This window comes from Caenorhabditis elegans, chromosome X (genome assembly GCF_000002985.6).
Source record: "Caenorhabditis elegans chromosome X".
Taxonomy (NCBI): domain Eukaryota; kingdom Metazoa; phylum Nematoda; class Chromadorea; order Rhabditida; family Rhabditidae; genus Caenorhabditis; species Caenorhabditis elegans.
In genome coordinates, this window is record NC_003284.9 from 1,592,333 (window position 1) to 1,619,157 (window position 26,825).

The 26,825-nt window shown below is 37.4% G+C and overlaps 1 protein-coding gene and 1 pseudogene across 5 annotated transcripts; both read left to right on the top strand.

The window, feature by feature from the left end:
- Window positions 1–4,718: 4,718 nt before the first annotated feature.
- B0344.1 lies at window positions 4,719–5,503 on the top strand (annotated as a pseudogene). Its single transcript has 2 exons — window positions 4,719–5,142; window positions 5,190–5,503. Coding segments are annotated over exons 1-2 (738 nt in total).
- A 7,070-nt stretch (window positions 5,504–12,573) lies between these two features.
- Window positions 12,574–26,819, top strand: H11E01.3 (the record flags this gene model as incomplete). Of its 4 annotated transcripts, NM_001380915.1 has the most annotated exons (12): window positions 12,611–12,715; window positions 17,919–17,998; window positions 18,060–18,199; window positions 18,247–18,422; window positions 19,392–19,537; window positions 20,174–20,230; window positions 20,839–20,942; window positions 21,202–21,316; window positions 21,361–21,494; window positions 21,586–24,842; window positions 24,897–25,009; window positions 26,114–26,243. In NM_001380915.1, 12 exons carry the CDS (start codon window positions 12,611–12,613, stop codon window positions 26,241–26,243), a joined length of 4,557 nt encoding a protein of 1,518 aa, NP_001368767.1. The 4 variants fall into 4 exon arrangements, with proteins under 4 accessions (NP_001368771.1, NP_001368767.1, NP_001368766.1 ...); NM_001380918.3 differs by lacking the exon at window positions 20,174–20,230 and having other exon boundaries at window positions 12,574–12,715; window positions 26,114–26,819; NM_001380916.1 differs by lacking the exon at window positions 20,174–20,230.
- Window positions 26,820–26,825: the final 6 nt, after the last annotated feature.

A 26,825-nucleotide genomic window follows, 5' to 3' on the forward strand; every position in this document is an offset into this window, starting at 1 on the left:
AACACTGTAGCGCTGTCGTATTTAAAAAAAAGTGAAAAAAATCCTGAGAGTTACCATCTTTAGAGACAAAAACGTCAAAAAATACACTGCTAAAATGTCATAGTTTTAGGTGAAATTCATATCTTGATTTTTTAGATAATTTTTTTTTCAAATTTTCGGTAATATGTTTTTACAGGGTGACTGAAATTGTACAGAAATCATTCCATAAAGGTTTAAATGTTGTAGAAAGGCCGTATACCCATTACATTTCAGTTAGTTTTCCACTAACATCAACCGTAATAACTGTCGTTAAAACTATTAAAACTAGATGATTCATTGGTTTTTATACACCGCACGTACAGTTCACTTTTTTCATTTTTTCAGTTTGCTATTTAAATTACTTTTGAAATTAGTATACAAGTTAGTACATTTTGTAGCAAAAAACAGAAAAAAAAAACCAATTTTTTTGAAAGTGCCCTTGATGCACCATGTTTTTTGTCGTCTTGTAAGTAGAGTATTAAAAATTGCCAAAACGTTCTGGAAATTATATGGAAATTTTCAAGTCAAGAAAAAATTCTGAAAACTTTTTCATCCTTCATCCAAAAAAATACTGCATTTTCCAGAAAATAATATTTTTAAAAACTTTCTTATTGTGATTTTAAAATTCCTGAAAATTGGAAAAATTTTCTGAATGAATTTCAGAGATGTAGTGATTTTTTTAGAGCTTTACTAATGATTGCAAATATTCTGCAAGGTTATTAGAAATTTTTTAATTTTTGAAGAGATCTAAAATTAAAAAAAAAATCCCAAAATGTCTTGATAACGATCTGAAATCATAAAAAAACATTTATTTGAATTTGTACTTTTGCAAAAAAAATCTGACAAACTTTCACTCATAACATGATCATTTTAGAAATTTTTTGCAGAATGTCAAAATTTACCCGGACAGCTAAAAGTAGGTCAAAGTAGGCGCACTGAAAAAAATTCAGCAGGAAGTGTTCGCTGCCGTATACAATTTTAGATTAATTTTAAGTTGTCTTTTTCCTCATAGAAAATTAATATTTTCACTTCTCAGTCGATGCACCATGTCTTCGAACCCCTTAAGCTCTACCTACGGAAGCTCACAGAAGTGTGTCTGGTCACACAAATTTCCAAAGATCAAACCCAAACCAATCTTCCAGTTTTGAGTGACGTCACCTGTCTTCCCAATTCCCCCATCTTCTCCCGCATCATTATAAGTATTAAACGACGAATAATAGTTGAAAGAAGACAAGAAGGAATAAAAAAAACCATGCGTGGATTGAGTGGTTAAATAACCTCAATTGAGAAAGGAAAAGAGGTTCGATTCCTATTCATCGATGATTTACCTCCATGCAGTAATTGTGTTTGTCGTCAAGAATCATCATCGGTTTTGCAGGTGAATTGAAATTGTTCAGGTTTTCAGTTTTGGGTTTAGTTTTCTTTTTGTTTTGCGTTGTTTTCTTAGTTTTTGTAGGAAAACAAGACGGTGGTTTTTTGACTTTTCCAAATTTTTGGTTATTTTTCAATTTTGTTTTCTGAGAAAAATGTGTGGTACCATCTGTGGGTTTTTTGCCCAAAATGATAGAATACAGTACCAATATAGCAAATGTAACTGTGAACAAAATTATAAAATGTTTCAAACTATATATAATGATTTTTTCAACTTTGCAAAAAACAAATAGAAATGCTGAAATATTTTTGAATTTTCCCTAAGTTAGTGACGTCATTTTCGACATTTTTTTCCTAACGTTCAACGCAATTTGTCTTCAGACATTGTTCAATAAAAATAATATTTACTTGTAACTGTAGATATTTAATCAATTTTTTTTGATAGTTATGCCAATTTTCTCATCGGTTAGTTAGTTTTCCTTATGGAAAAATGTTTGAAAAATTTATAAATTCAAGAAAAAGCGATGGAAAATCTATTCGTTTAGCCGGAAACGCAAAAGTGTAGAAAATTACGTCACTCATTTGGGCGGGAATACAAAATAAATTCAGTCCTTTTTTTTTTGGAAAATTGAACAAATAATACAAAAATTTACTCATTTTTTTACAGGTATAATTGGACTTTTTGGACTGTATTGTGTCATTTACAGTTGATGGGAATAGCTACAAAATGAACATTAAAAGTTGTTCAGAAAATATAAACTGCATCAAATTTTTGTAATTTAATTTTCTAAAATTAAATTATAATATCAAAAATTATATATTTTCGACTAAAAAATATTAAGTTTTTCAAAAAGTTAATCTTTTCATTTATGCCCTTTTTCCACTTGTACCTATGTTCCTAAAAAATATCCATAATTTTCTAATAACTGTAATTGAATTCTATACGAAAAGTTTAGCCTTAAGTTAAAAATTTCCTTACTTTTCCTTACAAAAAACACAACTAACTTATGATCTACTAAATAAGCCGCTTGAAATACAATCTTTTCCATTTTCCGTTGCTTTTTTCTTCCTTTTTACAGTATCCGATTTCAAGACTCGTTGTCCTCGTTTTTTTGCTCCGTTAATGCCAAATTGAACATAAATTCGTCGTGCTAAGGTATATTTTTCAGTTCTATAAAATATACTCTGTAAATTCTTACTTAAGAAAATAAGTTAAAAATTAAAAATCTTACAAAAATCAGTAATTGCCACTTTTTGATTTTCAATAAAATTTTTCTCAAAATTTTTTCAAAAAGTTTTAATAAGATATTTGGTCATTTTGAAACCATATAAGTTACTTTTACCAATTTTCCCACTGGAGCTACTCCACTTTTTTTAACACCAAATCTGGTCGATGCACCATGTTTAAAAAATTTTTTAGAACTCAAAATATTTAATTTTCCTATTCTCTGCCAGTCTATCTCTGTCATCTTAACATCATCATTTCCTGAGAAATACATAACACAAGAAAAAAGTTTCCTCTACCTCAGTGAAATCCGATAGTTGTTCACCACAACGATCTTTCATCTCCAATCGCATATGTTACAAATCATTTTGAATTATTGAAATATATATCTATATTTTTCAGGAGCTCACGGAGCTCTAGTTTTGTGAAGCTTTTTCGCTTGATTTCTAAAATAATGACTTACGAATTATTTTTCAAAATTTCAAAAAAAAAAAAATTTTTTTTTACGAAAAAAAAATTTATATGGAATTTTAAAAGCTTGACTTCAGTTTGATGAAAAAAGAGCATGTTCGATGCACCATGTTTTCGTGACAAGAATTTTCAAGCTTCTGACTAGAATTTTTAAAATCTGTTTTAAAGTAAGGACACTACACTATTAAAATTTTTAATACACATTTTTTTGAATTTTTTTCTTCCGTACTCTATTCCTTCCCAGCTCCGTCTTATTTTATAGCTCATAGCTCCCCTGCAAAACGGAACAAAAAAAGTTGTTTGGTGGGTGTATTTGAGAATAGATTTGTTCGTTTTCGCTAAACAAAAGTTTGGTGAGGAGGGGGGGGGGGGAAGGGGGGAGATGTAGTTGGTCACAGAGGAGACACCCCAGGGACGCATCCTCCAAAAACCATTTTCTGGCTGGTGCTACGAAAGATTGGGCTCATCTTTTTGGTCAAAACTTGGTTTTGCCTAGTTTTCTTGGCGTATGTTTTGAACTATAAAATTATTAATCCTAAAAAAAATTGTGCAATTTTGAAAAAATCTTGGTTAGACGGGTTTTATCAATTTTTTAATTTTTTTTTAAATTTTTAACTATCATTATTATCATTATTGTGGAGCATTCTATGCATTTTTAGAGCATTTTTTTTGATTTTTGATTTCCAGTTTTTCAGATTTTTATAAATTTTTTTCTGAGCATTATTTGGAGCATATACCTTAAATTTCTCTGCAGCAATAATTTTCGACATTCTCGAATATTTTTGGAGCATTTTTTTGAGCATTTTTGAAGCATTTCTTTCTGCAGTTGGCGTACTTTTTTTGTACCAATAAGTATTAAAACATTTCCCAAGCTTGGAGCATTTTTTTTTCCTAAAAATTGATGAGCTTGTTTTGAGCATTTTTGAGTCATTTGTTAAAAATTCTCATTGCAGTTTTTTCGAAAATTTAAAAATTGTGGCTCCTCAAAAAATGTAAAACTATTAAAATCTAGTTTGGAGCATTTTAAAAAATTTCAGCTACTCCAGACAAATTTTAGAGAATGCTTTATAATTTTTTGCTACTTTTGGAACAATTCACGCCATTTTTGGCCAAAACTCTCCCATTTTATCTGCCCTGCTCCCATCAATCAACGCATTTCTGCCAAGCAGCCTTTAATAAATGCCGAGTGTGGCGACTCCGCCCCTTTTTCGCGTTTTTTCGCGTTTTTTTTGGCTTGCGAAAAAATGTCACACTTCGTTTTCATTAATAACTCCAGAGCCGTTTGACTGAATTTTATAATATTTGACAGCTTACTAGAAATATTTCACCCCACGGGGGAGCAAAAAACTGCACAAAGTTTGGAGCAAAACTGAGCTCAGGGCGGCTTTCCCCAGTTTGAAAAAAATTTTTGTTGCTCTTTTTACCCCCAAAAAACCATGTTTTAATTGAATTAAAATTCGGGTTTTGCTCGGTTTTGTTCCAAATTTATGTGCAAGATACTACTCAGGAGTGCAAAAGGCAAAAAGTTGTGATAAAACAAAAGGCCAAAAAATGCCATTTTGCCAAAAAAAAAATAAGTGCAAAAGGCAAAAAGTTGTCATAAAACAAAAGGCCAAAAAATGCCATTTTGCCAAAAAAAATTTTTTTCCGAAAAAGTAGTTTTTCGTCTTTATCTCAAGTTCTACTTCATCTTTTTCGATACTTTTTTTTCTAACCCACGTAAAACGCTGAACACGATTTTCAACTCAGAATTAAGAAAAGTTTTATGAGTCGGCCGAGCAAGACGAATAAGTGCCACATTTTGCACACTTTCCCATTTTCGCGAATCTACTTTTTCAATCATAACTCGGTCAGTTTTCAAGTTTTCTTAGTTTTCCAAAAATTGACGTGCAGGTCTCATCAAGACGCATCGAGACATATAAAATTTGTAAAAAGTTCAGTGGGAAAATTTTTCAAGAAAAAAATAATTCAAAAATTTAGTACTGGGGGGAGTGGTTTCCTGCGTCTCCTGAACATTTTTTCCACTAAAGTTTTGCGGAATGTATTTTTAATTCATAGTTTTTGATTTTATTTGATGGAAGATGAAGTTTCGTCGCATTAGAAATACTCTGCCAAGAGATATTATTTTTATTAATTTTCAGGCCAAAATTTGTTTTTTTTTTCTATACATCTGTCTGTGTACAAGATATAGCCCTCAACTGTACGTCTCCTTTTTGGGAAATCAATAATGAGTACAATCCTGTAATAAAATTTTCAAAAATTCGTTTTCCCGCTGACATATCAGTAATAAACGGTTTTCGAACGCCTTTTCTCAAAATGTAATTATTGAAGAAAGCGGAATCGAAAAACGACTCCCTCCAGAAATTTCTCTTCCCTGCATCTCCCTGCCGGGTCTCTCCCGCATGGCCGAGTGGTTAGTGCGTATGGCTGTGAATATTTTGCTCGTTGGCTCGATTCCCCCAACTGACAAATTTTTTTTGGGTAATCGGGATTCGAATAGAAATGCTCGATTTTAAGCAAAATATGAGTGGGTCTCCTCTCCTCCCATTGGCTCACTGCAATTGTCACGAACCCTCTGACAGGTTCGAGGCGAAGCCGAGAACCTACGTCCGACTGGGGGACTCGCCCTACACCCCCTGCAACTGGCGGGCCCGCAGGGCCCGCTAGTCCAACCTCATCTTCCATATGTCCCTTCAAATTTTTTTGCTGTCTCTGTTCTCCTTTTTCCAAAGGCAACAGAAAAAGAAGAAGAGGGGGTCTCAAGTGCAATCAACCTCTTTCTTTTTCCTCATCCACACACACACACACACATTCTCAAGACGAGATCTTGACGCAGAATTTGGTCAACAACAACATGTATAATTCATTTAGTGTATGAGACGAGCGAATTTTCTCCCGAGCTAGACTCTTTTGTTCCGATTTTGAAGGCTTTGAATCGGTAACTGAAAAAAACATCTTTTCAGATTCATTTTAGAGTTTGAAGTTTGCTACATTGTGGTCTCAATTTTTGTCAAAGCTGAATTCTATCAGCAACCAATCAACAACGCTAGCCACGCCCCTACCCATCGCTGATTGGTCAGTGTTCTTTTTTCTTTTTTGCTAGCTTTTAGTGGTTTTATGGTCTCAAAACCCCAATTAAAAAGGCTATACTAGACAACTTACCGCAAACCAATCAGCAATGTAAGCCACGCCCCTTGTGAATCGCTGATTGGTCAGCGATCACTTTTTATCTGTTTCTCAGTTTTGAGAGCTCGTATGGTATCAAAACCTCTACTAAATCGATATAGAACACAACTTATCGGTAATCAATCAGCAGCGTTAGCCAAATTATTTTCTACTTTGTGGCCATGTAGGTCGATGCACCATGAGTAAGTTTAATTGGCGAATCACCTCCCAGGCGCCAGGTCTTACATTATGATCTACCTCATTCTCAATGCTCCAAGAGCAACATTTTCCAAGTGTTTCGAAACGGAATTTTATGCCTGTTTGGTTTGAAGTCCCTCTGCCTTCTCAATGCACCATGTTTCATTTTCTAAATCACATATTTCGGCTTTTTGTTCTCAACACCACCAAGTTATAGTAACTTTTTGAGACATAAATCACAGAATATGTGCACTTGGGCCGTTTAGTGTAGTTGAAAATAATATAAAATTATCTTAAAAAATGTGGAAAAAAGTATAATTTTTTAGTTTAAAAAATTTATATTTTTTCATTAAGGGTCACAAAGTTTTGGTCGATGCATCATGTTTAAGTTATACAAGATTTTGATATTCATACCTGAATTTTTTGAAAGCGGGTGTGCGAAAAAAATATATATCATTTAAATGTACAATTTTTGGTAGATAACCTAAAAATTGCCTAGACTTTTCAAAACTTCCAGTCAAAGTATTAGTAGATTTCCAAATTTATATACCCCCTAAAACTAATATGCATCTTTTTCGCCCTGCTCCAAAATCTCACGAGCTCCGCCGTGAGCCACAAAAAAGTTCAACCCTTTTCCCATCTCACTTCTCTTCTTTATACTAATTCCATTCGCAGCGAGCGCACAGCTTCACCCTCCGTCTCTCGCTCAGTACTTTTTTGCAGTGTGCTCCGGGCTCTCTTTTCCTGCTCCGCGCTCCGATTTTCACATTCACATTGCACTAATCTGGTTGTTCTTCACAATTTCGCACGTCTTCTTTTTCTCGTTCACTTCCACTTTTTTCTTTGCAAAATTGGTTTTTAACGGCATTTTCTCAGAAGTTTCTGGGAAGGGATTAGTTTGTAGTTTGGTTTTTTTTGGGCTAAATACCTATTATTTTCCTTACCGACTTGACATTTTGTTTGCAGAAAATGTCAAAAATGGGAGGTTTTGAGCTAATAAAGTTTGAGCAAACTAAATAAATTTTAAAATTTTCTGAAAGTTTTTTCATTTATGGGAATCAAAAACTAAAATTTTAATCGAAATATCCTATAGATATGAACTTCAAAATTTCAAGCATGAGTTTAAATTGTAAATTTTAAATTTTAAATTTTAAATTTTAAGTTTTAAATTTTAAATTTTAAATTTTAAATTGTAAATTTTAAATTTTAATTAAATTTCAAATGAATTTTAAGTTTGAAATTTAAAACCTAAATTTTAATTTTTCATCTTTAAAATTTAAAATTTAAGTTTTAAATGTACAGGAAAAAAACTAAATGAAATATGAAATTTTGAATTTGAATTTTCAATATTTAATATTCAAAAATTACAGTTCAAATTTGAAATTACAAAATTTCAAATTTCAATGTTTAAATATTAACCTCTAGTTTAGAGTTTGTTCAAAAATAAAAATCTAAAAAATTATTAAATTTGAATATAGAAAAATCACAATTAATAATCTTTAATTTTTAAATTTTAATTTTTTTCTTTAATATTTTTATTTTTTTATTTTTTTATTATATTTTATTATATTGATATTTTTTTTCGAATTGACAAAAATCCTTTTTATTTTTAACTTTTTATTTAAATTTTGAAACTGTGTGCCTATCGCTAAATTGCAGTAATGGTGCATCGATGCATGACTGTCCCAAAAAAATCTGTAATAAAACCGATAAAATATCCAAAAAATTGGTCATGGTGCATCGAAAAAACACTGAGGAAGAAATTTCAAAAATCGGAGTAAACTCATGGTGCATCAAGAAAAACCCGGCCACATTTTTAATCGATCCACCATGACCAGAATCTGACAAGTGTGTGCATGTCACTTCGACTCATCCTTTGCATGTCCCACAGAATAGATATTCCAAACAGGACCACTCGCATCTTTTTAACGTCCCCCAGGCGGCGGCGGTCAAGCAGATGGGTCAGTTTCCATTCCCCCCCCCCCCCTTTTGCCTACTTCACAACAATTTCGCGCAGAGGATATTGCACATTTATGAGCTCATTTATGGCAATAACCTTCCACCTCCTTAGCCCTCATTTTCTTTCCGCCAGAGGGACACCCAATTAGACCTTGAAAATGTACAAAACATTGCGGGTTACGTTCTGGTCTTTTGGTATTTTGGTATTTTTTGCAAGGGATAGTTTTTGTCTCAAATTTTAATAAAATTAGAAGTAAATTTTTTTTCGAAAGTTTTGAGTTTAATAAAAAAATCTTTTTTTATTATTTCTGGCATTTGTTCAAATTTACATTTTTTCTGAATATTTTTCAACGATAAATAGGACCATTTTGGTTTGGTACTCCTCTCGAGCATGCTTTTTTTGGAAAAATTAACCCGAATTTATATAGGAGTCGCCTTCTTTTTTTTTGAAGTTCATATAAAATTTCAAAAAAAAAAAGAACTTTAGGATATTGCAAAAAAAATGTACTACTCTCGGAAAGTTTGTTAAAAGTTTTTAATTATTTTTGTATCATCTTAAAAAGTTGTTTCAAAAATTCAATTCGGAATTTTTTTCAGTTTTCGCAAAAATTTTTGGAAAATTAGTTTAGAAAAGAATTTGACATTTCAGAAACTCAAATAATTTTTTTTAATCAGCTGAATTTAAAAAAAACTGAAAAACTAGAAAATTCAAAAAAAAAACGTTTTTAATTTGCAACTTTTAATATAATTTTTTTTTCAGACCTGACAACTTAATTTTTAAGTATTCTTTTCCTATTTCTATTTTCAATACTCGTCCCTGAACAGAGCACAGAAAACATTGTCTAAAGCACGCAAAAAAGCTTAGAGCCCCCCGCGGCTTCTTCCTTCAATTTTCTTTTTTTTTCTCCTCCACTTCTAATTAAGTTATCGATTTTCCCTTTTCTTCCTAGTTTTTGCATTTCCGAGCATTTTCTGAGCCGCAGCGAGGACACCTCTAATTCTGGCTCTTTCTGGCGGACTGGAGTCCGTGGCTCTTTAATTAGATAGGCATTTCTCGGTTTAAAGTGCTTTTGGTGGTAGTGGTCAACAGAAATAAGTATGGGCTTTTAAGAAAAGCTTCTGGAATAATTTTCAATATTGGGTGGTTTTTGTTTCTTTTTTAATTTGAAAAAAAACGTTACATTTTAAAATTTTACTTTTTTTAAAATGTTTTGAAATGATTCGATGTGGTTTTTTCCAAACTTTTTTCTAATTTCGAGATTTTTTCGGTATGCAAAAAAAGCAATTCATAAAATAGCAGTAAACTAAAGTTTTAAAAATTGTTTGAAACTCTGCTAAAAAAAAATTTTACTCCAATTTTCTAGCCCAGTTAAAAAAAATTAAATTTTAAATTTTGAAAAAAAATCAATTTTTAAACAGTGTTTTTCAGTTTTTAATTTTTAACACCCTGAAATTTAGGAAAAAAATTTAAGCCCCATTCTCAATTTAACATTTTTTTGTTTTCAGTTCAATTCCCAAGCCTTCCCCCAGACACCAAATCGATCATCCGCTGTATTTTTGCAAGATTTCCCCAGAACTCATTTTAACATCTGTCCATGCATATAAAATCTCGGGCACCACCACCCCCCCCCCCCCGGGGGGCGAGCACATAACGGAAATGGGTATTCCCCCAGGGAGCCGATAAATTCCTGCATTCAGAGCCGGCCAGGCCCTAGCTATGGTCCAGCATGGCCCGTTGTCGCCAACTATGTATTGCCGCTTTGGCCATTTATATTCCGGTTTGTCCCAGCTATGGTCTGGTATGGCCCACTGTGGACAGCTTTTTCCGTTATGGCCCGCTATCCACCGCTACGGCCAGCTTTGGCTAACTATTGTCCGGTAAGACCCAGCTATGGTCTGGTTTGGCCCGCTGTGGCCCGTTACTGGGCCTCTATGGTCCGTTATGGCCAGCCTCGCTTTGGTCCGGTTTGGCCCAGCTATGGTCCGCTGTGACCCGTTACTGGGCCTCTATGGCCCGGTATGGCCCGCGGTGTCCCGCTTTGGCCTGATAGCCTGATATGGCCTGCTATGGCCCACTAACGCCCGCTGTGGTCCATTTTGGCCCGCTATAGTCCGCTATCGCTCGATAAGGCCTGCTATCGCCCGCTATTGCCAGTTCTCGCTCGCTATATCCCTCATCGCCCGTTACTAGGCCTCTATGCCCCACTATAGCCCGCAATAGCCCCTATCATCAGCCCGTGGTGGCCCGCTTTAACTATTTACGACCAGCTACGGTCCGGGCCAGCCCGCGACCATGGTCCGTTACCGTCGTCTACTCGTCCACTTTATTACCTGCACTAGTTTGTTTGCCTACCCCAAAGTTTCACTCACATTTTTCATACCTACATTCTCACCTCGTCTCTCTGCCTGCTCTCGTGTTCGGTTCGCGCGTCTACCCCAAATCCGGCTCCTCCCCCCTTAATTGACCCGCCCGTCCGTGTCCTCCACTCTTCTCGGACACCACTACCCTCATCGTCCCCCCCCCCCCCCCCGAACAACCTCTCTCCGTCTGTTTATTGTTCTTTGCCGTGTGTCCCCTTTTGTGAATAAGTAAAAAAAAAACGGAGGAAGGGGGGGGGGGCGGTGTGCGCTAAAAAAAGGTTCTCGGATTTCACAGGAAAACTGAGAGCTCCTAAGCGTTTATTTTGCGATTTCATTTTTTTTTTCGGATTTTTGAGATTTTGTTTTCCTATTGTGGATCTTTGGGAACTCAATTTTAATAAATTTGTAATTTTCAAAAAAAACTTGAAATTTAGTGGGAATTGAAAAAATATTGTGCAAAAAAATAGTTTTTGCAAAAGCAAGTAATATTTTAAATTTTTCCTACTTTTTTGTAGATAGCTAATTTAAATCATTTTCTTTCAACTGACATTTGTTACATTTTAGAGATGCTCAAAAATGAGCTCAGTACCTTAAAAAATTCATCAGCTCCAAAAAAGGACACACTTTTTCGTGACCTCCCCCAACTAACTCTCCCAACTCCATACAGCATGGCAATGGCCAAAAACTTCCATCATCCGATTATTTTTCATGTTTGTTCTGTCCCATCCCTCTCGTTTTTTTTTCTCATTTCCTCTCGTGCCATTTCATGGATTCTTTTCCATGCCGTTCGTATCAAATTTCCCTTATCGTGAAGCACTTTGTGTTCCTTATCTGCACGAACTTTTTGGAGGCTTTAGTGGTTTGAAAATGTTAAAAATGTCATGAAAATTGTCGGGAATATGTCATAAAATAGGAAAAACCACCCAAGGTTTAGGTGTTTTTTTTCAGTTTGTTGGGGAATTTTTATTACAATAAAAAATAATGCTTGATGCTTGATAGTGCTTGATTTAGTGCTTGATTTATTTTTGTAAAACTGGGAAATTTTTTGAAAAATTCGAATTCAAAATTAAACAACATTCAAATTTCAAAGTTCAAAATAAATGAATTTCAAAATTAACAAATTACATAAAAATGTTGTTTTTTTTTCAATAATTTTTTGTTTAAAAAATCTGTGGACTATCGATTTTTTTTGAAAATTTCAATTTTTAACATTTTCCTAAAAAATTTATTTTTTTTCATATTTTGTCTCCAAACTCCTTACTTCACCACTCCCCCCCCCCCACAAAATTGCGTTTCCACTTTCCTCCGAGCACCTTTTGCTCCATTTTTAGGTGCTCTTTTTGTGTTTGTGCTCGGTGAAAAAGTACACCTTGTTCACCAAATGTTTCGCTTTACTTTTGACAGCACATTTTGTGTTCGCCTGGCATATCGCCCGTCATACCCCGCTCCACTTTGACAAATTTCCAAAATAATTTTTCAATTGAAGCTCGCCGGCCGAGTTCTTTCCCTCTTTTCCCTTTTCTGAAAAGTTCAATTTCGCATATTAGAGAGCGCTGAACAAATTTTTGCTCGAATTCGTCTTCTACCCGGCACTGCCAGGGCTTATGAGCTCATGAGCAGGGCTCTTTTCCGTGCTCTCTCACACTTCTAGAACTCACCGTTGCTAATGGTGATAATTCCATCCAGCCGCGGCTCACGGAGCTCTCGGCTAATGGGTTGTAAAATATGAACTTTTTGTTGATTTATATCTTATCTCCTTCTCTTTTCCTCACTTAAAAAAATTTCTGAAAACGCTGAAATTGCAGGTAATTCACACAAGAGAGACAATTATTGCAATTAATCATGGCGGATAGTCTTCTCGACAACTACAACCCGCTCTATGACATCCATCTCCGGCAGTACTTTGCGCTGCCGCACATGCAAAAACATCTGCAGAAAATGGGATTGGTAAGGATTGGAAAATTTTTATGCAAAAAAAAAATTTGAAAAAAACGAACGGTTTTTTGGGTTTTTTATTTAGAATTGTAAAGATATTTTGCGAAATAAATTAACAGAAAATTTTTGAAATTTTTAATTTGTCGACTATTTGATTTAAAAAAAAAACTAAAAATCAATAGGCAAAAACTCGATGTTGTTTTTGGTATCGATTTTATTGATTCACATGATGTCATGCTGTCCCAGTACAGTTATATCTGCAAAAAAAGCAGGAATTTTTGAGCCAAAAAGTGCAGTTTAACCACGTTTAACCATGTGAAACAAGTTGAGAACTGTGCGTCTAAAATCCCGCAATTCTCGTAGATCTACGTAGATCAACCCGAATTGGACAGCCTGACACCACGTGCTGATTTTCCAGTTTGAAAATGCATTAACAGGCTAAACATTTTGAAAATACCTTATTTTTTGAGTCCTAAAAAATTTGAAAATTCCCCGATTTTTTTTGGTAAGTCGTATACTGCTTTACAAGAAAACCAATAAATCGAAACAATTGTTTTATCGATTTCTGATTTAAAAAATTAATTTTCGACTTTTTGATGATTAGATTTTAAATTTTCAAATTTCTAAAAATTTACTAAATTTCTTTCCGAAAGATTACCGAAGTTTAATTATATCAAAATTTTCGATTTATATTTCATTAAACATTTTTAGAATTTTTAGACTGAACTTAGCTTGGACCAACTATTTTTTGTTGTAACTTTTTTAGTAAGGTTTTATCTAAAATTCTCCAATTTTTCAAGTACATCTAAAAAATTTCCAAAAATCACGTCATAAGCTGAAAAAGGTGTCAGCTTCTACATAATCACTCAGGCTCAAAATAGTATCTAAAAACAAATTCTCCTAATGAATCAGTACCCCATAATCTCCATCTGACTCATCATCACCAAATCTAATCACCTTCTTTTTTTCTCCGGTTTTGTCCTCAGGGACATCCTTAACAAATCCTTCTCCGGCTCGCGGAGCAAGTTTTGTGACACCCTAGGATATTTCATCATAATTAAAGGAGAGGGGAAGGGGTGCTGTGCAAACGGCCTGGACATTACGAAGGGGGCGCCTTTTAGGGACGGCCGAAATGTTGACACACGTGTTCAAATGGTGGTAACAATTGGAATTGAATACATAATAAATTGTACAGTTAGTGTTACTGGAGGGGGGGGGGGGGAGTAATGAAGTACAGTGCAAAAAGGAAAAAAGGACACGGTAAACGGTGTCCGGGGGCTGAAAATTTGACAGATATAAGCCGGAGCCTAAAACTAAGCCTAGGCCTAAACGTAAGCAAGCCTAAGCCTAGAAATAAAGCTAAGCCCAAAACTAGGCCAAAGTCTAAGCCAAAACCTAACCCTCTTAAAAAGTTACAAGAAGGTTTTTCCTTGCGCTTGGAGCGCAAAAGAAAAGAAAAAGAGCTATTTAGACTTAGGGTGCCCAACTGGAATAAAACATTGGAAATCCCAATCCAACCAGCCTAAGGGCCCGAAAAACATACTAGGATGCCCAACTTGAATAAAATATTGGAAATCCTTATGACACACCGGCGGTATGGCGCGGCTTAAGCCTAAATAGACACTTTTATCAAAATACATTTGAGCTCGTCTTGCGTTTTACAATAACTTCTCAGGCAACTCAAAAGTAATCTGTGGATATTTTTCAGTAATCTAAATAAAGATTATTTTTAAGAAACTTGGAAATTTTGTAATATTTGAAGGGATGCGAGCAATCTCTACATATTTGCGATCAGCCTTTGGAGATTTTTTTCTTAGTGAAGTTATAGAATGCCAATATTCAAATTCCTATCTCATGGAAAGAAAAGTTCAAATTCTGTACCTGCGTATATTTTTTTATAACTCCGTTCTTCCCACAAGAAAGGCCTTCTTCCCATGAGACAGGAATTCAAATATCGGCAGCATTCATAGGTACAGAATTCGAACCTTTCTTTACATGAGATAGAATTTTATATCAACCAAATTAACCCTCCAGTAAAGTGGGACCTTTGATGAATATAATCACTCTGATGATATCTAATTCCGATGATTAATCCATTTTTCTTTCTCTCACACTTATGAACTAAAATGATTACTAAATTAAGGCGTGATATTCTAAGGTATATGATATTTATTTTTAAGTTTAAATAAAGTTTTTTTATTATTTTTGCTAAAGAACGATTAGTTTACAACCGCCTCGCTCAAATGTATTTTGATAAAAGTGGCTATTTAGGCTTAAGCCGCGCCATACCGCCGGTGTGTCATAAGGATTTCCAATATTTTATTCCAGTTGGGCATCCTAGTTTTTTTTTCGGGCCCTTAGGCTTAAGTGTGTCATAAGGATTTCCAATATTTTATTCAAGTTGGGCATCCTAGTATGTTTTTCGGGCCCTTAGGCTGGTTGGATTGGGATTTCCAATGTTTTATTCCAGTTGGGCACCCTAAGTCTAAATAGCTCTTTTTCTTTTCTTTTGCGCTCCAAGCGCAAGGAAAAACCTTCTTGTAACTTTTTAAGAGGGTTTCATATATTTTATTAAAATCGGGGCGAAGCCCTGATTTTAAATCCATATTGTTTTTTTTTGTCTTCCACTATCCCTGCAAATAGGAAAGAGAAAGTGTTCTTTCTGATGAAGTAAAAATCATCATAAAATCTTGAAACCTGAGAGCAGGAGGTAATATTTGAATATATTGGGTTGTAAGTGTGTGTCTCTCTGTGGGTGGGGTGGCGATGTGTTGGCAGCCAACCCTTCAACGAACTGTATCTCCCGCCTGTATCTCCCTTCAAAGTGAGAATTGGGTTACAAAAATTTGAGCGAATATGAAAAAAGGTGTGAGGATTTCAAAAATATTATTGTTGAAACACCAGACCAAACCACTTTTTCTGGGCAAGAGGCAGAAAATTAATTTTTGAAAAATTTCAAACTGGCACAAAATTTTTTCAAAAACAAATTTTCACAAATTGTTAAAAGATTCCATTTTTTATCAATATTGTTCATTGAACACAGAAAAGAAAACAAAGATTCATCAAAAAATGAGTGAAAAATCGCAAAAATTCGAAAAAATCAGTGCTGAAAAACTCGATTTTTTGGCGGTGCTGAAAAAAATTTTCACTAAAATTTTTTTGAAACTTAGTTTTTCGGATTTAGCGTCAAATTTTGAATTTATATTAAAAACAAAATTGAAATTGATCTCAGATTGAGTGAATAATAAACGCTCAAAGTTGAAAAATGAACAACGCAAAAACGGCAGTAACTTGCTTCAAGGTCGGTTATCTCAGTGAGTTTTCACTCAATTTTCGAAATTTTTTTGCTCTATCGCTTTAGAAATATTTGTAATTTCATTTTTTTTCCTCAAAATCAAAATATCTCAAACGACCGCCATCCTACGAGAAGGGAAAAAAAGTTTTTGGAAAAAAAATCAAAAATTTTTTTTCTGCCTCGATTTTCAAAATGAAAAAATCACTTTTTCGGAATAATTTTTACTTTAAAATGTACCTACGATCTTTTTATACAACAATTTCACCTTGGAACCAAAGATTTCTCAAAGACAACAGTGCACGAAGCGGTGGTTTGCGAAAAAACACGAAAAAAACACACCGAAGTCGGAGGGGGGAGGTCAAAATTGCGAATTTGACTTTGGAGCTCTCTAAAAGAGCTCATAGTCTGGATGATTTGTATGTTTTTCGACGCATCTCGTCGAGTACTATAAACTGCTAAAAAATCTCGTAAAAATCGCAAAAACTCGAATTTTCCTGCAAAAAAAAGAGGCGAAAAATGAGAAAAAAAACGTGATTTTTGGAGGATACTCGAAAATACTCTTCATATCTCGGCTCAAAAAGCTCCAATCTTTTTGAAATAAAGCATACAGAGGTGGGGCAAGCTTCTTGAAGAGACAGCAAAAAACCGCATCAAAATCCATCCACCCACCGTCAAGTTACACGCGCGTTTTCAGAGTGAACGAAAACAGGGCATAAAAAAATTTAGACGCCCGCACCCGGACTCGAACTTTTTTCTAATTTGCAAGCTTAATATCTCGGCTCCTGTAAATCGAAATTGGCTCAAAATTCACAAGAAAACTTATTTCGCTACGATCCTCCTGTCATTAAATTTTCGTGAGCTTAGGGAGAAAACTGACAAAACGCCAAACTTTCAAATTTTAAAAAATAGTTGAGGGTCCTTTTGAAAACACCTTAAGCTCCATAACTCGGCGAGTTTTGATGGAATCAATTTGAAATTTTACACGGAAGCTTCTTAGTGGCCTATACGTCTCTGTGTTAAATTTCGCTTTGACCGGCCAACGGGAACCCTTTGAAAAATGAAAAAAACGCTGTAATCCTAACCCTAAATAGCTAACGCTCCCCCACTGACGCCAAGCCTAAACCTCAGCCTAAGCCTAAGAAACAGTATAAGCCTGAGCCTAAGCCTAAGCCTAATCCTAAGCCTCAGACTGAGCCGAAGCCGAAGTCTAAGCTTAAGCCTAAGCCTGAGTCTGAATCTGAGCACAAGCTAAAGCCTAAGCTTAAGCCTAAGCCTGAGTCTGAATCTGAGCACAAGCCAAAGCTTAAGCCTATGCTTCAGCCTAAGCCTCACAGTGAAATTTTCCATTTTGTGCCAAATTTCCTAGTTATAAATTTTTGAAAATTCACTTTTTTTTCTCCTCTTCTCACCTGCACCCTATTAACTGACCAACCGACCATCTGCAGGTCACTTTGCGCGCGAAAGAGGATTATATGTTATGGTTTACAACAGGTAATTGTGTGTATGTGTGCGCGACAGATTGGTTGGCAAAAATACAAGGGGGTGGTGTCATAATTCCAACAATTTTACGGCTGCTGCAGGGTTACCTTGAAGAGGAAGGGGGGGGGGGGTGTGTAGAAGACTGGAGAGCGAATTTTTCGGGAAAATACGTAGAACAGAGTTCATCGTTACAACTCTTAAATGTAGATATTTGGACACCAAAGCCTAAAAAAGTACTTCATATTTACAAGAAAAAATGAGCAAAATGTGTTGTCAGTTTTTTCTTTTTTTTTTTGAATGACTATGCTTCTGGCCAATATAAGATTTCTAAGAACTTTGCTGATTTTTGAGCATTCCGTTCAAATTTCTCTCCCTCAAAAAGTGCACACATTCCCCAGTCCTCCTTCCTTTTTTCTCAGACAATTGTTCCCATTGTTACAGCTGGAGTCAACGCTCAACTTGAATGGCGAAGAAGTGTACGCGCGTCACCACGCCATGATGGACATGATGCTCAAGAACAGGTTGGGGGGAATTTTCAGCCAAATTCTTTTAGCCAAATTCCAAAAAAACATATTTTTTTAGAGAAGCACAGCTCATGAAAATGGCCGAGTTGCGCAAGAAGCTTGACGCGGCGGAGAAAGTCGAGTGCTGCCGTCGTATTCGTACAGGTCAGAGTCCGGAATCCTACAGACAGGGAAAGCCGAGCCGCAGTTTGAGCAGAAGTGGGTGAAGTTTGTAAGAGCTCACCGAAAAAAAAAGCAATTTTCAGATCGCGCAGGGCAGAGCGGGGGCGGAGGACGGCAACGTCGGTATTCCAACAGTTTTGAGGATCGCGATTTTGTTCAACGCATCGAAGATCGGAATACGGACCCCGTGGAACAGAACACCAAGGATCCGTACAAAAGATTGTCGGCTAATGCGAAGAGGTTCAATTATTTGCACAAGGTACAGTTGATCAAGAACTTGGATCATCATATCCTACGGATTTTCGTTTTGACCTTTGCGCTGCCTATCATTACTTATATCACTACTTATATATAAAAAATAGTGTGGGTCTGTCCATAGTTTGTAGTCTATGTAGTCTTCGTAGTGTGCAAAGTTTTGGCTTATGAAGGGATATTGGTTTAGTGTTAGCGGGGGATATGGTCGGGGTGCTGGAGTAGTACTGTAGAGGTATTGTAGGAGTACTGTAGGATTACTGTAGTTTAGGAAAAATTGAGTTTTTTGTCTTTTAAAGGGATATTGGTTAAGGGTTAGTGCCGGAACATGACCGGGTACTGTAGTAGTACTGTAGAGGTACTGTAGGAGTACTATAGAGGTACTGTAGGAGTACTGTAGGATTACTGTAGTTTAGGAAAATTGAGTTTTTGTCCTTTGAAGGGATATTGGTTTAGGGTTAGTGCCGGAACATGACCGGGTACTGTAGTAGTACTGTAGAGGTACTGTAGGAGTACTATAGAGGTACTGTAGGAGTACTGTAGGATTACTGTAGTTTAGGGAAAATTGAGTTTTTGTCTTTTGAAGGGATATTAGGTTGTATTCTTCCTGTGAAAAGTTTTTAAGCGGGAAATTCAGATTTTCTGAAAAACGTTTTAGGGGGAAATTTAAATTTTCTGAAAAAAAACAATTTCTAGAGATATTTGGAAAGTTCTAGAATTTTCTAGAAAAATCAGAAAATTTCAAAAAAAATTTTATAGAAAAATCTGGAAAATTTTAGAATTTTCTAGGAAGATCTGGAAAATTTAAAATGTTCTTGAAGGTCCGCAAAACTCCAGGATAATATGTAACCGTACAAAAAGCACAGGGAACTCTGTTATTACTTCAAAACTTCATAGACCTTAGATTTTGTGCTTCCTAGGCTACCTGGGCTTACCTGGCTTAAACTGCAAATCACCATAACTACTCATTTTCCAGCTCGACGACAACACCCTGATTGCCTACAAAGACAATCTGAAAAAGCAGCTGCAGCGCCTCGAGCGCTTCCGTGAGATCTCATTCGGTCCACACTCTGTCGCCCGGCAGCCACCGCCACAGCAAGCATCGTGGTTCTTCCGGCGAAGGTGAGTATTCTCAGTTGATATTCACGTTTTTTTTCTATACATAGTTTAATTAATAATGCACCTTAATTTTAAAAATAGGTTAAAAAATTGGTTCAGATAGATTTTCGCTTCTAACTTAACCGTTTTGCTTCTACATAATATCTTAAATTTCACAGCTAACAAACCTAATCTCATGCTTGAAATTCTCAAAAATCTGTCTAGAAGTTTTCCGTTTTGTTAGCAAGGTTCAGTTGTTCGACTTGTCTTCTCACTTTCTTAGAATAGAGTTTCAATGTGAAATTCATGTATTAGTATATTGATTGTAGAATAATAATAATAAATGCAAAAAATGCTCAATTCTCTAGAAGAATTACAATTCTGTAGTTTTCTCCATAATTGAAAATTGTATCTTAGAACTAAATGTTTTGCAGCCGACATGTTGCGAGTCTGAGGCTTGTGAAGTGTCGGGTGCTAGATTATGAATTAATGTAACTTTCCAATTTATCTCTTATATTCTATGTATAGGAAAATAATTCATGATTCGCAAAACCCTTCCTAATCTGTGTTGTGATTGTGCTCTCTTTCTCTCTCTCTCTCTCACTCTCTTTCACTCTCTATTAATTCCTCTTGTAAGGTATCGAACTCCCAAATCTTCAGGTCGCTACCTAGTCTGACTGCTTCAGCTCCCGGAAATACCCTGAAAGAGCCGTTGAGGTACTAATATATAGCCAGAGTCCTTGTCCCAAGGTTTTCGAGCTGAAAACTCTGCCTTTGTGAAATTCGATATTACTTCTACTTGTAGTGTTGATATATCATGGTTTTTTATTTTTATTTTTTTTGTCCCTTACTTGTGGTTATGATATCAACACCGCAATAATCTATCCTTTCATCGTGATCGTGTGCTCCTTTAAACTCTATACCTTGGTTTTTCATTTGATTTTTACTTATTAAGCTTCTTGAAAGGCTTTTGCTTCTCTCGATATCAAAATTTCAGCACGATAATACCTGATTTCTTTTTTTCTTTTAAGTTTCATTTTTTATTCTCTTAGAAATCAACAAAAAAAACTAACTTTATCACCAAATCGGCTCAAAATATTCAAATTTTCAGCGCAGTTTTTTTTTTGTCTCATTTGCATTTCTGTGACTCCAGTAGAGAATCTACTGCAATTTCAAACTTTAGCGCCTTATGTGGTACGCATGTTTTGAGCCGGGCCCCCGTTCGACACCCTTTCTCATCTATTTTCACTTTCCCCACCCCCACCAGTGTAGATGATCGGAGCACACACACACCACTGCGGCTCCAAATCTTCTCGGCTTTTCAGAAGTGTGCTCAATATGCGGGGACGTAAAGCAACTACCGGTAACAAGCTGAACGCGAGTCATGATAGTCGGACGAGTTGCCCACCAACTACTCGGAAGAGGAAGGGTTAGTTTTTGTAGTTTTTAGAAGTTGAGGTGAAGCGGCCGACATTTTCTGAGCTGCAAAATGACGCCGCAAAGATTATAAAATCCGCCTTCGACTGGATAGACTATTGTGGTTAGAGCTTTATACGGGATTTTAAATCTAAAATTTATGTTTCTGCTTGTTGAAAGATATGTAAAATCCCTAATAAATAGTTCTAGTCCTCAATAGTTCATTCAATAGTCCTAGGTGCCAGGTGTCCAGTAATTGTACCACTTTCCAGATTCCAACGGCCGACTTCCACCTATCAACCCACATAAAAATCGGGTACCCACAAAACCACCAGCACCGGTCTCTCTTCAACAAATCACAACTCGACTTCCACCGGCGGCTAAAAAGTCAGAAAAACCTTAGAGAAATTCATCAAACATTTTATTTTCAGACCAGCACCCTCCCGTGGACGTCCATCGAACAAACGCCAAACAACTACGACTACTACGACTACAATCACATCGGTGTCAAAATCGCCGCAGATATCAGATACAAATACACTTCCAACACTGCCTTCGGTGACAGGTACGAAGAGGGGTCTTGACGTAAACAAGAATTTGCTATACTTGAAAACAAACTATCTTTTTTGGGATCTTGAAAGAAGTTGTCTTTCCAGGTCGTGGAATCTTCACCGGTGCAGCGGCCGCCGCTACCGCCGCAGCCATCGGAACTGCAGCGATCAATATGGATACTTTGATTGACAAGGAGCCAGAGCCATCTCCACCCCGCACCCCTGTCCTGGAGACCCAGAAAACCTTCGATCGGACTTCTCCAACCGATGGTGTCCAAGTCCCTGATGAAGTACCACCTGAGATCCTTGACAAGCTGGCCGACGAGTCTGAGGATGTGGAGGAGAAGCTCGCGGAGCAAGAGGAACAAGAGTTCATTCCGCGCCAAATTGTGCTGGATAATGCAGATCCTTCTCACGGAGATTATGAAGATAGTGATTCGGAGCCAGAGTATGCTGAAGAGGATCGAGAGCCTCTTGCAGTTCAAGTCCAGTTAGAGCATCAAGTTGATGTCTCTCCACCAACCTCAAATGTTACTCAAGATAGTCCAAAAGAAATGAGCTACCAACATAGTGAGCCATCACCAGCACTTCCAAGCCCAGATGCTTCGGTTCCCTCCGAGCACGAAAGATTCGCGAGATCACCACCGACACTGGTCTTTACTGAACAATCTACAGAGGATGCACCAGAGAGCCCAAACGAAGTTGTGCATCACGTGCAGACTGAAGCTCAGCAAAGCCCGGTTATCGATGTTCATAGTACTCATGTTGTTGAGCACTTTGACACACACGACGAATCTCCACAAAGTCCTGTTCTATCAGTTCACGGAGGAGAGGAAGGCTACGAAGATCATCACGATGAAGCTCCGGTACTCTCGGTTCATACCGATCACAAAGCCCATTCCGAAGATGTTCCACAGAGCCCAGTCCAATCAGTTCACAGCTCACATGCTTCTGAGCATATCGATGAAGCTCCACAGAGCCCAGTGCCATCTGTTCATAGCTCACATGCTTCTGAACACATTGAGCAAGAGGCTTTGCCTAGCCCAGTAGCATCGGAGAGAGACGTACCTTCGGCAGAATCACCACTAGTTCAGAGCGAGAATTTCGAGCATCATGCGGAAGTTCACAGCTTTCATGCTTCTGAGCATATTGATGAAGCTCTACCAAGCCCAGTTCAATCAGTTCATAGCTCACATGATCACCATGACCGATCAAGCCCTGTAGCTTCTGAGCCTGCTGCAAGATCTCCTTCAGTACAAAGCTCTCGCACATCAGAGCATTTCGAGCATCGCGGAGAAGTTCCACAGAGCCCCAGTTCCAATCAGTTCCATAGCTCTGAGCACATAGAAGAAGCTCGGCAAAGCCCTGTAACAAACCAAGAATCAGTTCATAGCCCACATGCGTCGGAGCACTTCGAGCATCGCGAAGTAGTTCCACACAGTCCGGCTGCTAGCCAGGAAGAATTTGGCCGTTCTCCATCAGTGCACAGTCCACATGTTTCTGAACACTTTGAGCATCACGAAGAAGCTCAACATAGCCCAGTAGCTAGCCAAGAAGAAGCTGCACGATCCCCATCAGTTCACAGCTCACACGCGTCGGAGCACTTCGAGCATCACGAAGAAGCTCAAGATAGTCCAGTAGCTAGCCAAGAAAAAGCTGCACGATCTCCTTCAGTTCACAGTTCACATGCGTCTGAAGACTCTGAGCATCGCCAGGAAATCCAACATAGTCCAGCAGCTAGCCAGAACGAGGCTGCACGATCTCCTTCAGTTCACAGTTCACATGCGTCGGAGCACATCGAGAATCACGGAGAATCTTTGCAAAGCCCTGTGGCTTCTATGGCCGGATCGGAGCATCACAATATGGCAGAAAGTTCCGAATACACAACTTCCGAAAAAGAAATTTCACCATCGATCTTTAGCTCTCACACATCGGAACAGTTTGAGCAACAGTCGCAAAACAGTCCGGTAGCTTCAGAGAGAGATAATCGCTCGCCAACGTTTGAATCTTCCGTGACCATGCAAGCTGCGGCTCCACTCAGTCCAGCAGCTTCCGATCACGCCGAGCAGGCCCGTGAGAGCCCATCATTTGAGCGTGCTCCATCCCTTCACTCTCAACTGTCGGGGAACTTGGAGCATGATGATGAAAACTCAGCTGTAGTCGAGGCAGGTCAGGAACCAGCTACCCAAAGCCCAATCCCTCTTGAGCAGGAAGGAAGGTTTGAGAGAGCGGCATCGGTGAACAGCTATCAAGCTTCCGAGAGTTTTGAGAATCAGGAAGCTACAGTCGTCGAGCATCATGCTGGAGCTTTGCAAAGCCCGGTGGCTTCTGAAAAAGAAGTTTCTGAAGCTATTTCTCAGCCAGCCGCAGAGCCAGCCGCCCCGAGTCCAATTAGTTCCGAGGTTGAAGCTCACTCCGAGCACCATCACACACAAGAAGAAATTCCAATTGTCCAAACTTCTGAGCACATTGATTTAACAGATGTCCCAAGAAGCCCAGCTTTTTCAATGAATGACTCCCACCACGAAGATCAGCTGAGCCATGAAGCCGCCCCACACAGCCCAGTTGCATTTACTGAACCTCGCGTACCATCAGTTCATACAAGTGACACAGAAGAAGAAAGCTTTGAAGTTCAACACCATGCAGGTCTGACTCAAGAATATGCAGCACGGAAAAGTCCAACAGAGATGGATCTGTACAACCCATCACGTGACAACCAAGAAAGCCCGGTCATGTCTGAAACCGAGGCGATTCCTATTGTAGATCGTATTGATCTTGAAGCGTATCACAACTCTCCAACAAAGGAATCCACAAGCCCAGTCACAGTTAACCCAGTTGAAGTGCGAGTTTCTGCAGATGAAGTTGCGGAGCATCTTGCATCTCCTCATCAGAATTTTGAAGATGAGCCATCGCATCTGGTTGATGAATCCGAAGTGCCCAACAACTTTGAAACAGTCCCAGAGCAAGAGGCATATGCTCCAAGCCAAGACGCTATGATGACCTCAATCTACCAACCGGGCTCAGATACGGAGACCAGGGAGTGGGATGAGGGAGAGCATCACGTGAAGGAATCGACAACTCACTCCGAGCACACCGATGGTAATACTCACACGTCGGTCCAAGAAACCATCACTACTATCACTGACAATGGCCATGACGCTGACAATATCTCCACTGACTCATTGGTCATTCATGAACCCGCCGCTGACAATCAAATGACTCAATCCATCTATCAACCACATAGTGACAATGATGATGATGATGACAAGGTTACGGAGAAGGAGTGGGATGAGGGCAACAAGCATGTTCACGAAATCACCGAAGAGCACACTGATGAGTCGGGAAAACACTTTACGGAGACTGTAAGTTATCTTAGTTAGTTTTATCAAATTACCCGTTCAATTGATTTTTTCTAGGTCACCACCACTACCACTACGGTTATCAAATCAGGAGATGATATGAAGAACAACAATGACGAGGAAGATGGAAGTGATGAGGAGCGGGATAAAATAATTGAAGAAGAGGGAGAGTAAGTTGTTAGAACTATTTTGATTTACGTGGGCTTACAAGTCAATTAAGAGGTTGATAAATTGATAACACGTTTTGCTCTTTTCTGAAATTTTACTTTTCTCAATTTTTTAGTTTTAGGATGCATAACATGAGAAAAACATTATTGAATGAATTGCGATTAAATGTATCAAACGTGATCAATTTTATTGCAGTATGAATGTTTGGCCTAGGCTTGAAAGCGACCTAGGTCTAGTATTCACATGAGCTTATATTTAAGGGCTGAGTTAATTTGGTTTAAATAAGTAGGCTTATTATTTCAGGCTTGTACCCTTTCTGGGAAAGATACGTTATTTAATATTGAACCACAATTTCGAAAATGTTAGTTCAGGTCAAAAAGTTGCAGGTCGCATTTCGTCCTAAATTTGAAAGCGATTTAGGTGTAGTATTAAAAGGAGCTTAGACTTTAGGGCCGACGTAACTTGGTTTAGATTAGTAGGCTTAGGATTTCTGGCTTAGACCTCTTCAAAAAAAAACAGACGCTACTCAGTAGTTGACCAACATTTTGAACATGGTTTTTCTGGTCGAAAGGTCGCAGGTCGCATTTCGTCCTAAATTTGAATGCGACCTAGGTCTAGTATAGGTCCAAAAGTTGCAAGTCGCATTTTGTACTAAATTTTAGTTTTAAAGCAACCTTGGCTTGGTAGGAGCTTAGGCTTGAGGACTGAGTTAACCTGGTTTATATTGCTAGGCTTAGGATTTCAGTCTTAGACGTTTTCAGAAAAACAGATGCTACCTAGTACATATTAGACCAACATTTTGAGCATCGACTTTCAGGTTGCTTGTTTGAAAGCGACCTAGGTTTAACAATAATATGAAAATCAACCCGAAAGGTCAAGATTTCAAGCGGAGCTCTCCAAGTTTAAATCAATAGGCTTAGGATTTTAGGCCTGGGCCACTTCATATTTCACCTGGCCTACACAAGAAATAAACTTGCCTTTGGGCTATGTCTTTTTTTGAGAAACCTCATAGTGTGAATTTAAAGTGAGCAAAAAGTGTTGTCTAATTAGGCGATCTAAAACAAATTATGCTTTGTGGCCACAAAATATTAAGCCAAAATTTTCAGACACGGCTCGAACGGCAACCTGGTCCGTGAAACCATCACCACCACAACCCACACCGTAACCTCCGGAGGTCTTCCAGAGGGCGGAATCCTTGTGGACGATGGGGATGAGACGAACATCTCCTCCCTCTAATTTTGTTTCATATGTATTGATTTTTTATTTCATGTTTCCTTTTGTCTCTTTTCCCCAGATCTCTAGTTATAAGCTTTTTTATTTTTTGTAGCAATTTTTTTGTCTTCTTCTAATCATTTCAAATTTCTCTATTTTTACTCGTTCCTTCGTCGGGGAGTGCTGAAATTTCTAAATTCTTGCAGAATTAAAGCATTTCCCTCTCGTTGACAAATTATTAGAATTAATTGCACCTAGTTTTCACACTCCTCCCTTACGTCTTCTGAGGTTTCAAATCTGGAGTTGCGCATCAGCAAAATCTTGTGATTTTCTTGTACCCCTGTCTTCCTTTTCCGCTGGTTTTGCTTCCTATGCTTAGCTTTAACCACCTTCTTTTTCAATTTATTTGCTCCGAGAATTTTAATTTTTGGTTATTACTCTTATTATTTAGTATTTAAAGTTTTTGACAGCAAAAATTAACCGTTTCTATTGTAACTTCTTCCTTGTCTGTCTCTTGATGCTTTCTGTGGTGTGGTGGTCTGAATATAGTCAATTGTTTTTTTTCTTAAATTTCTGGTAAATAAAGTAGTCGTGTCAAAACAATTT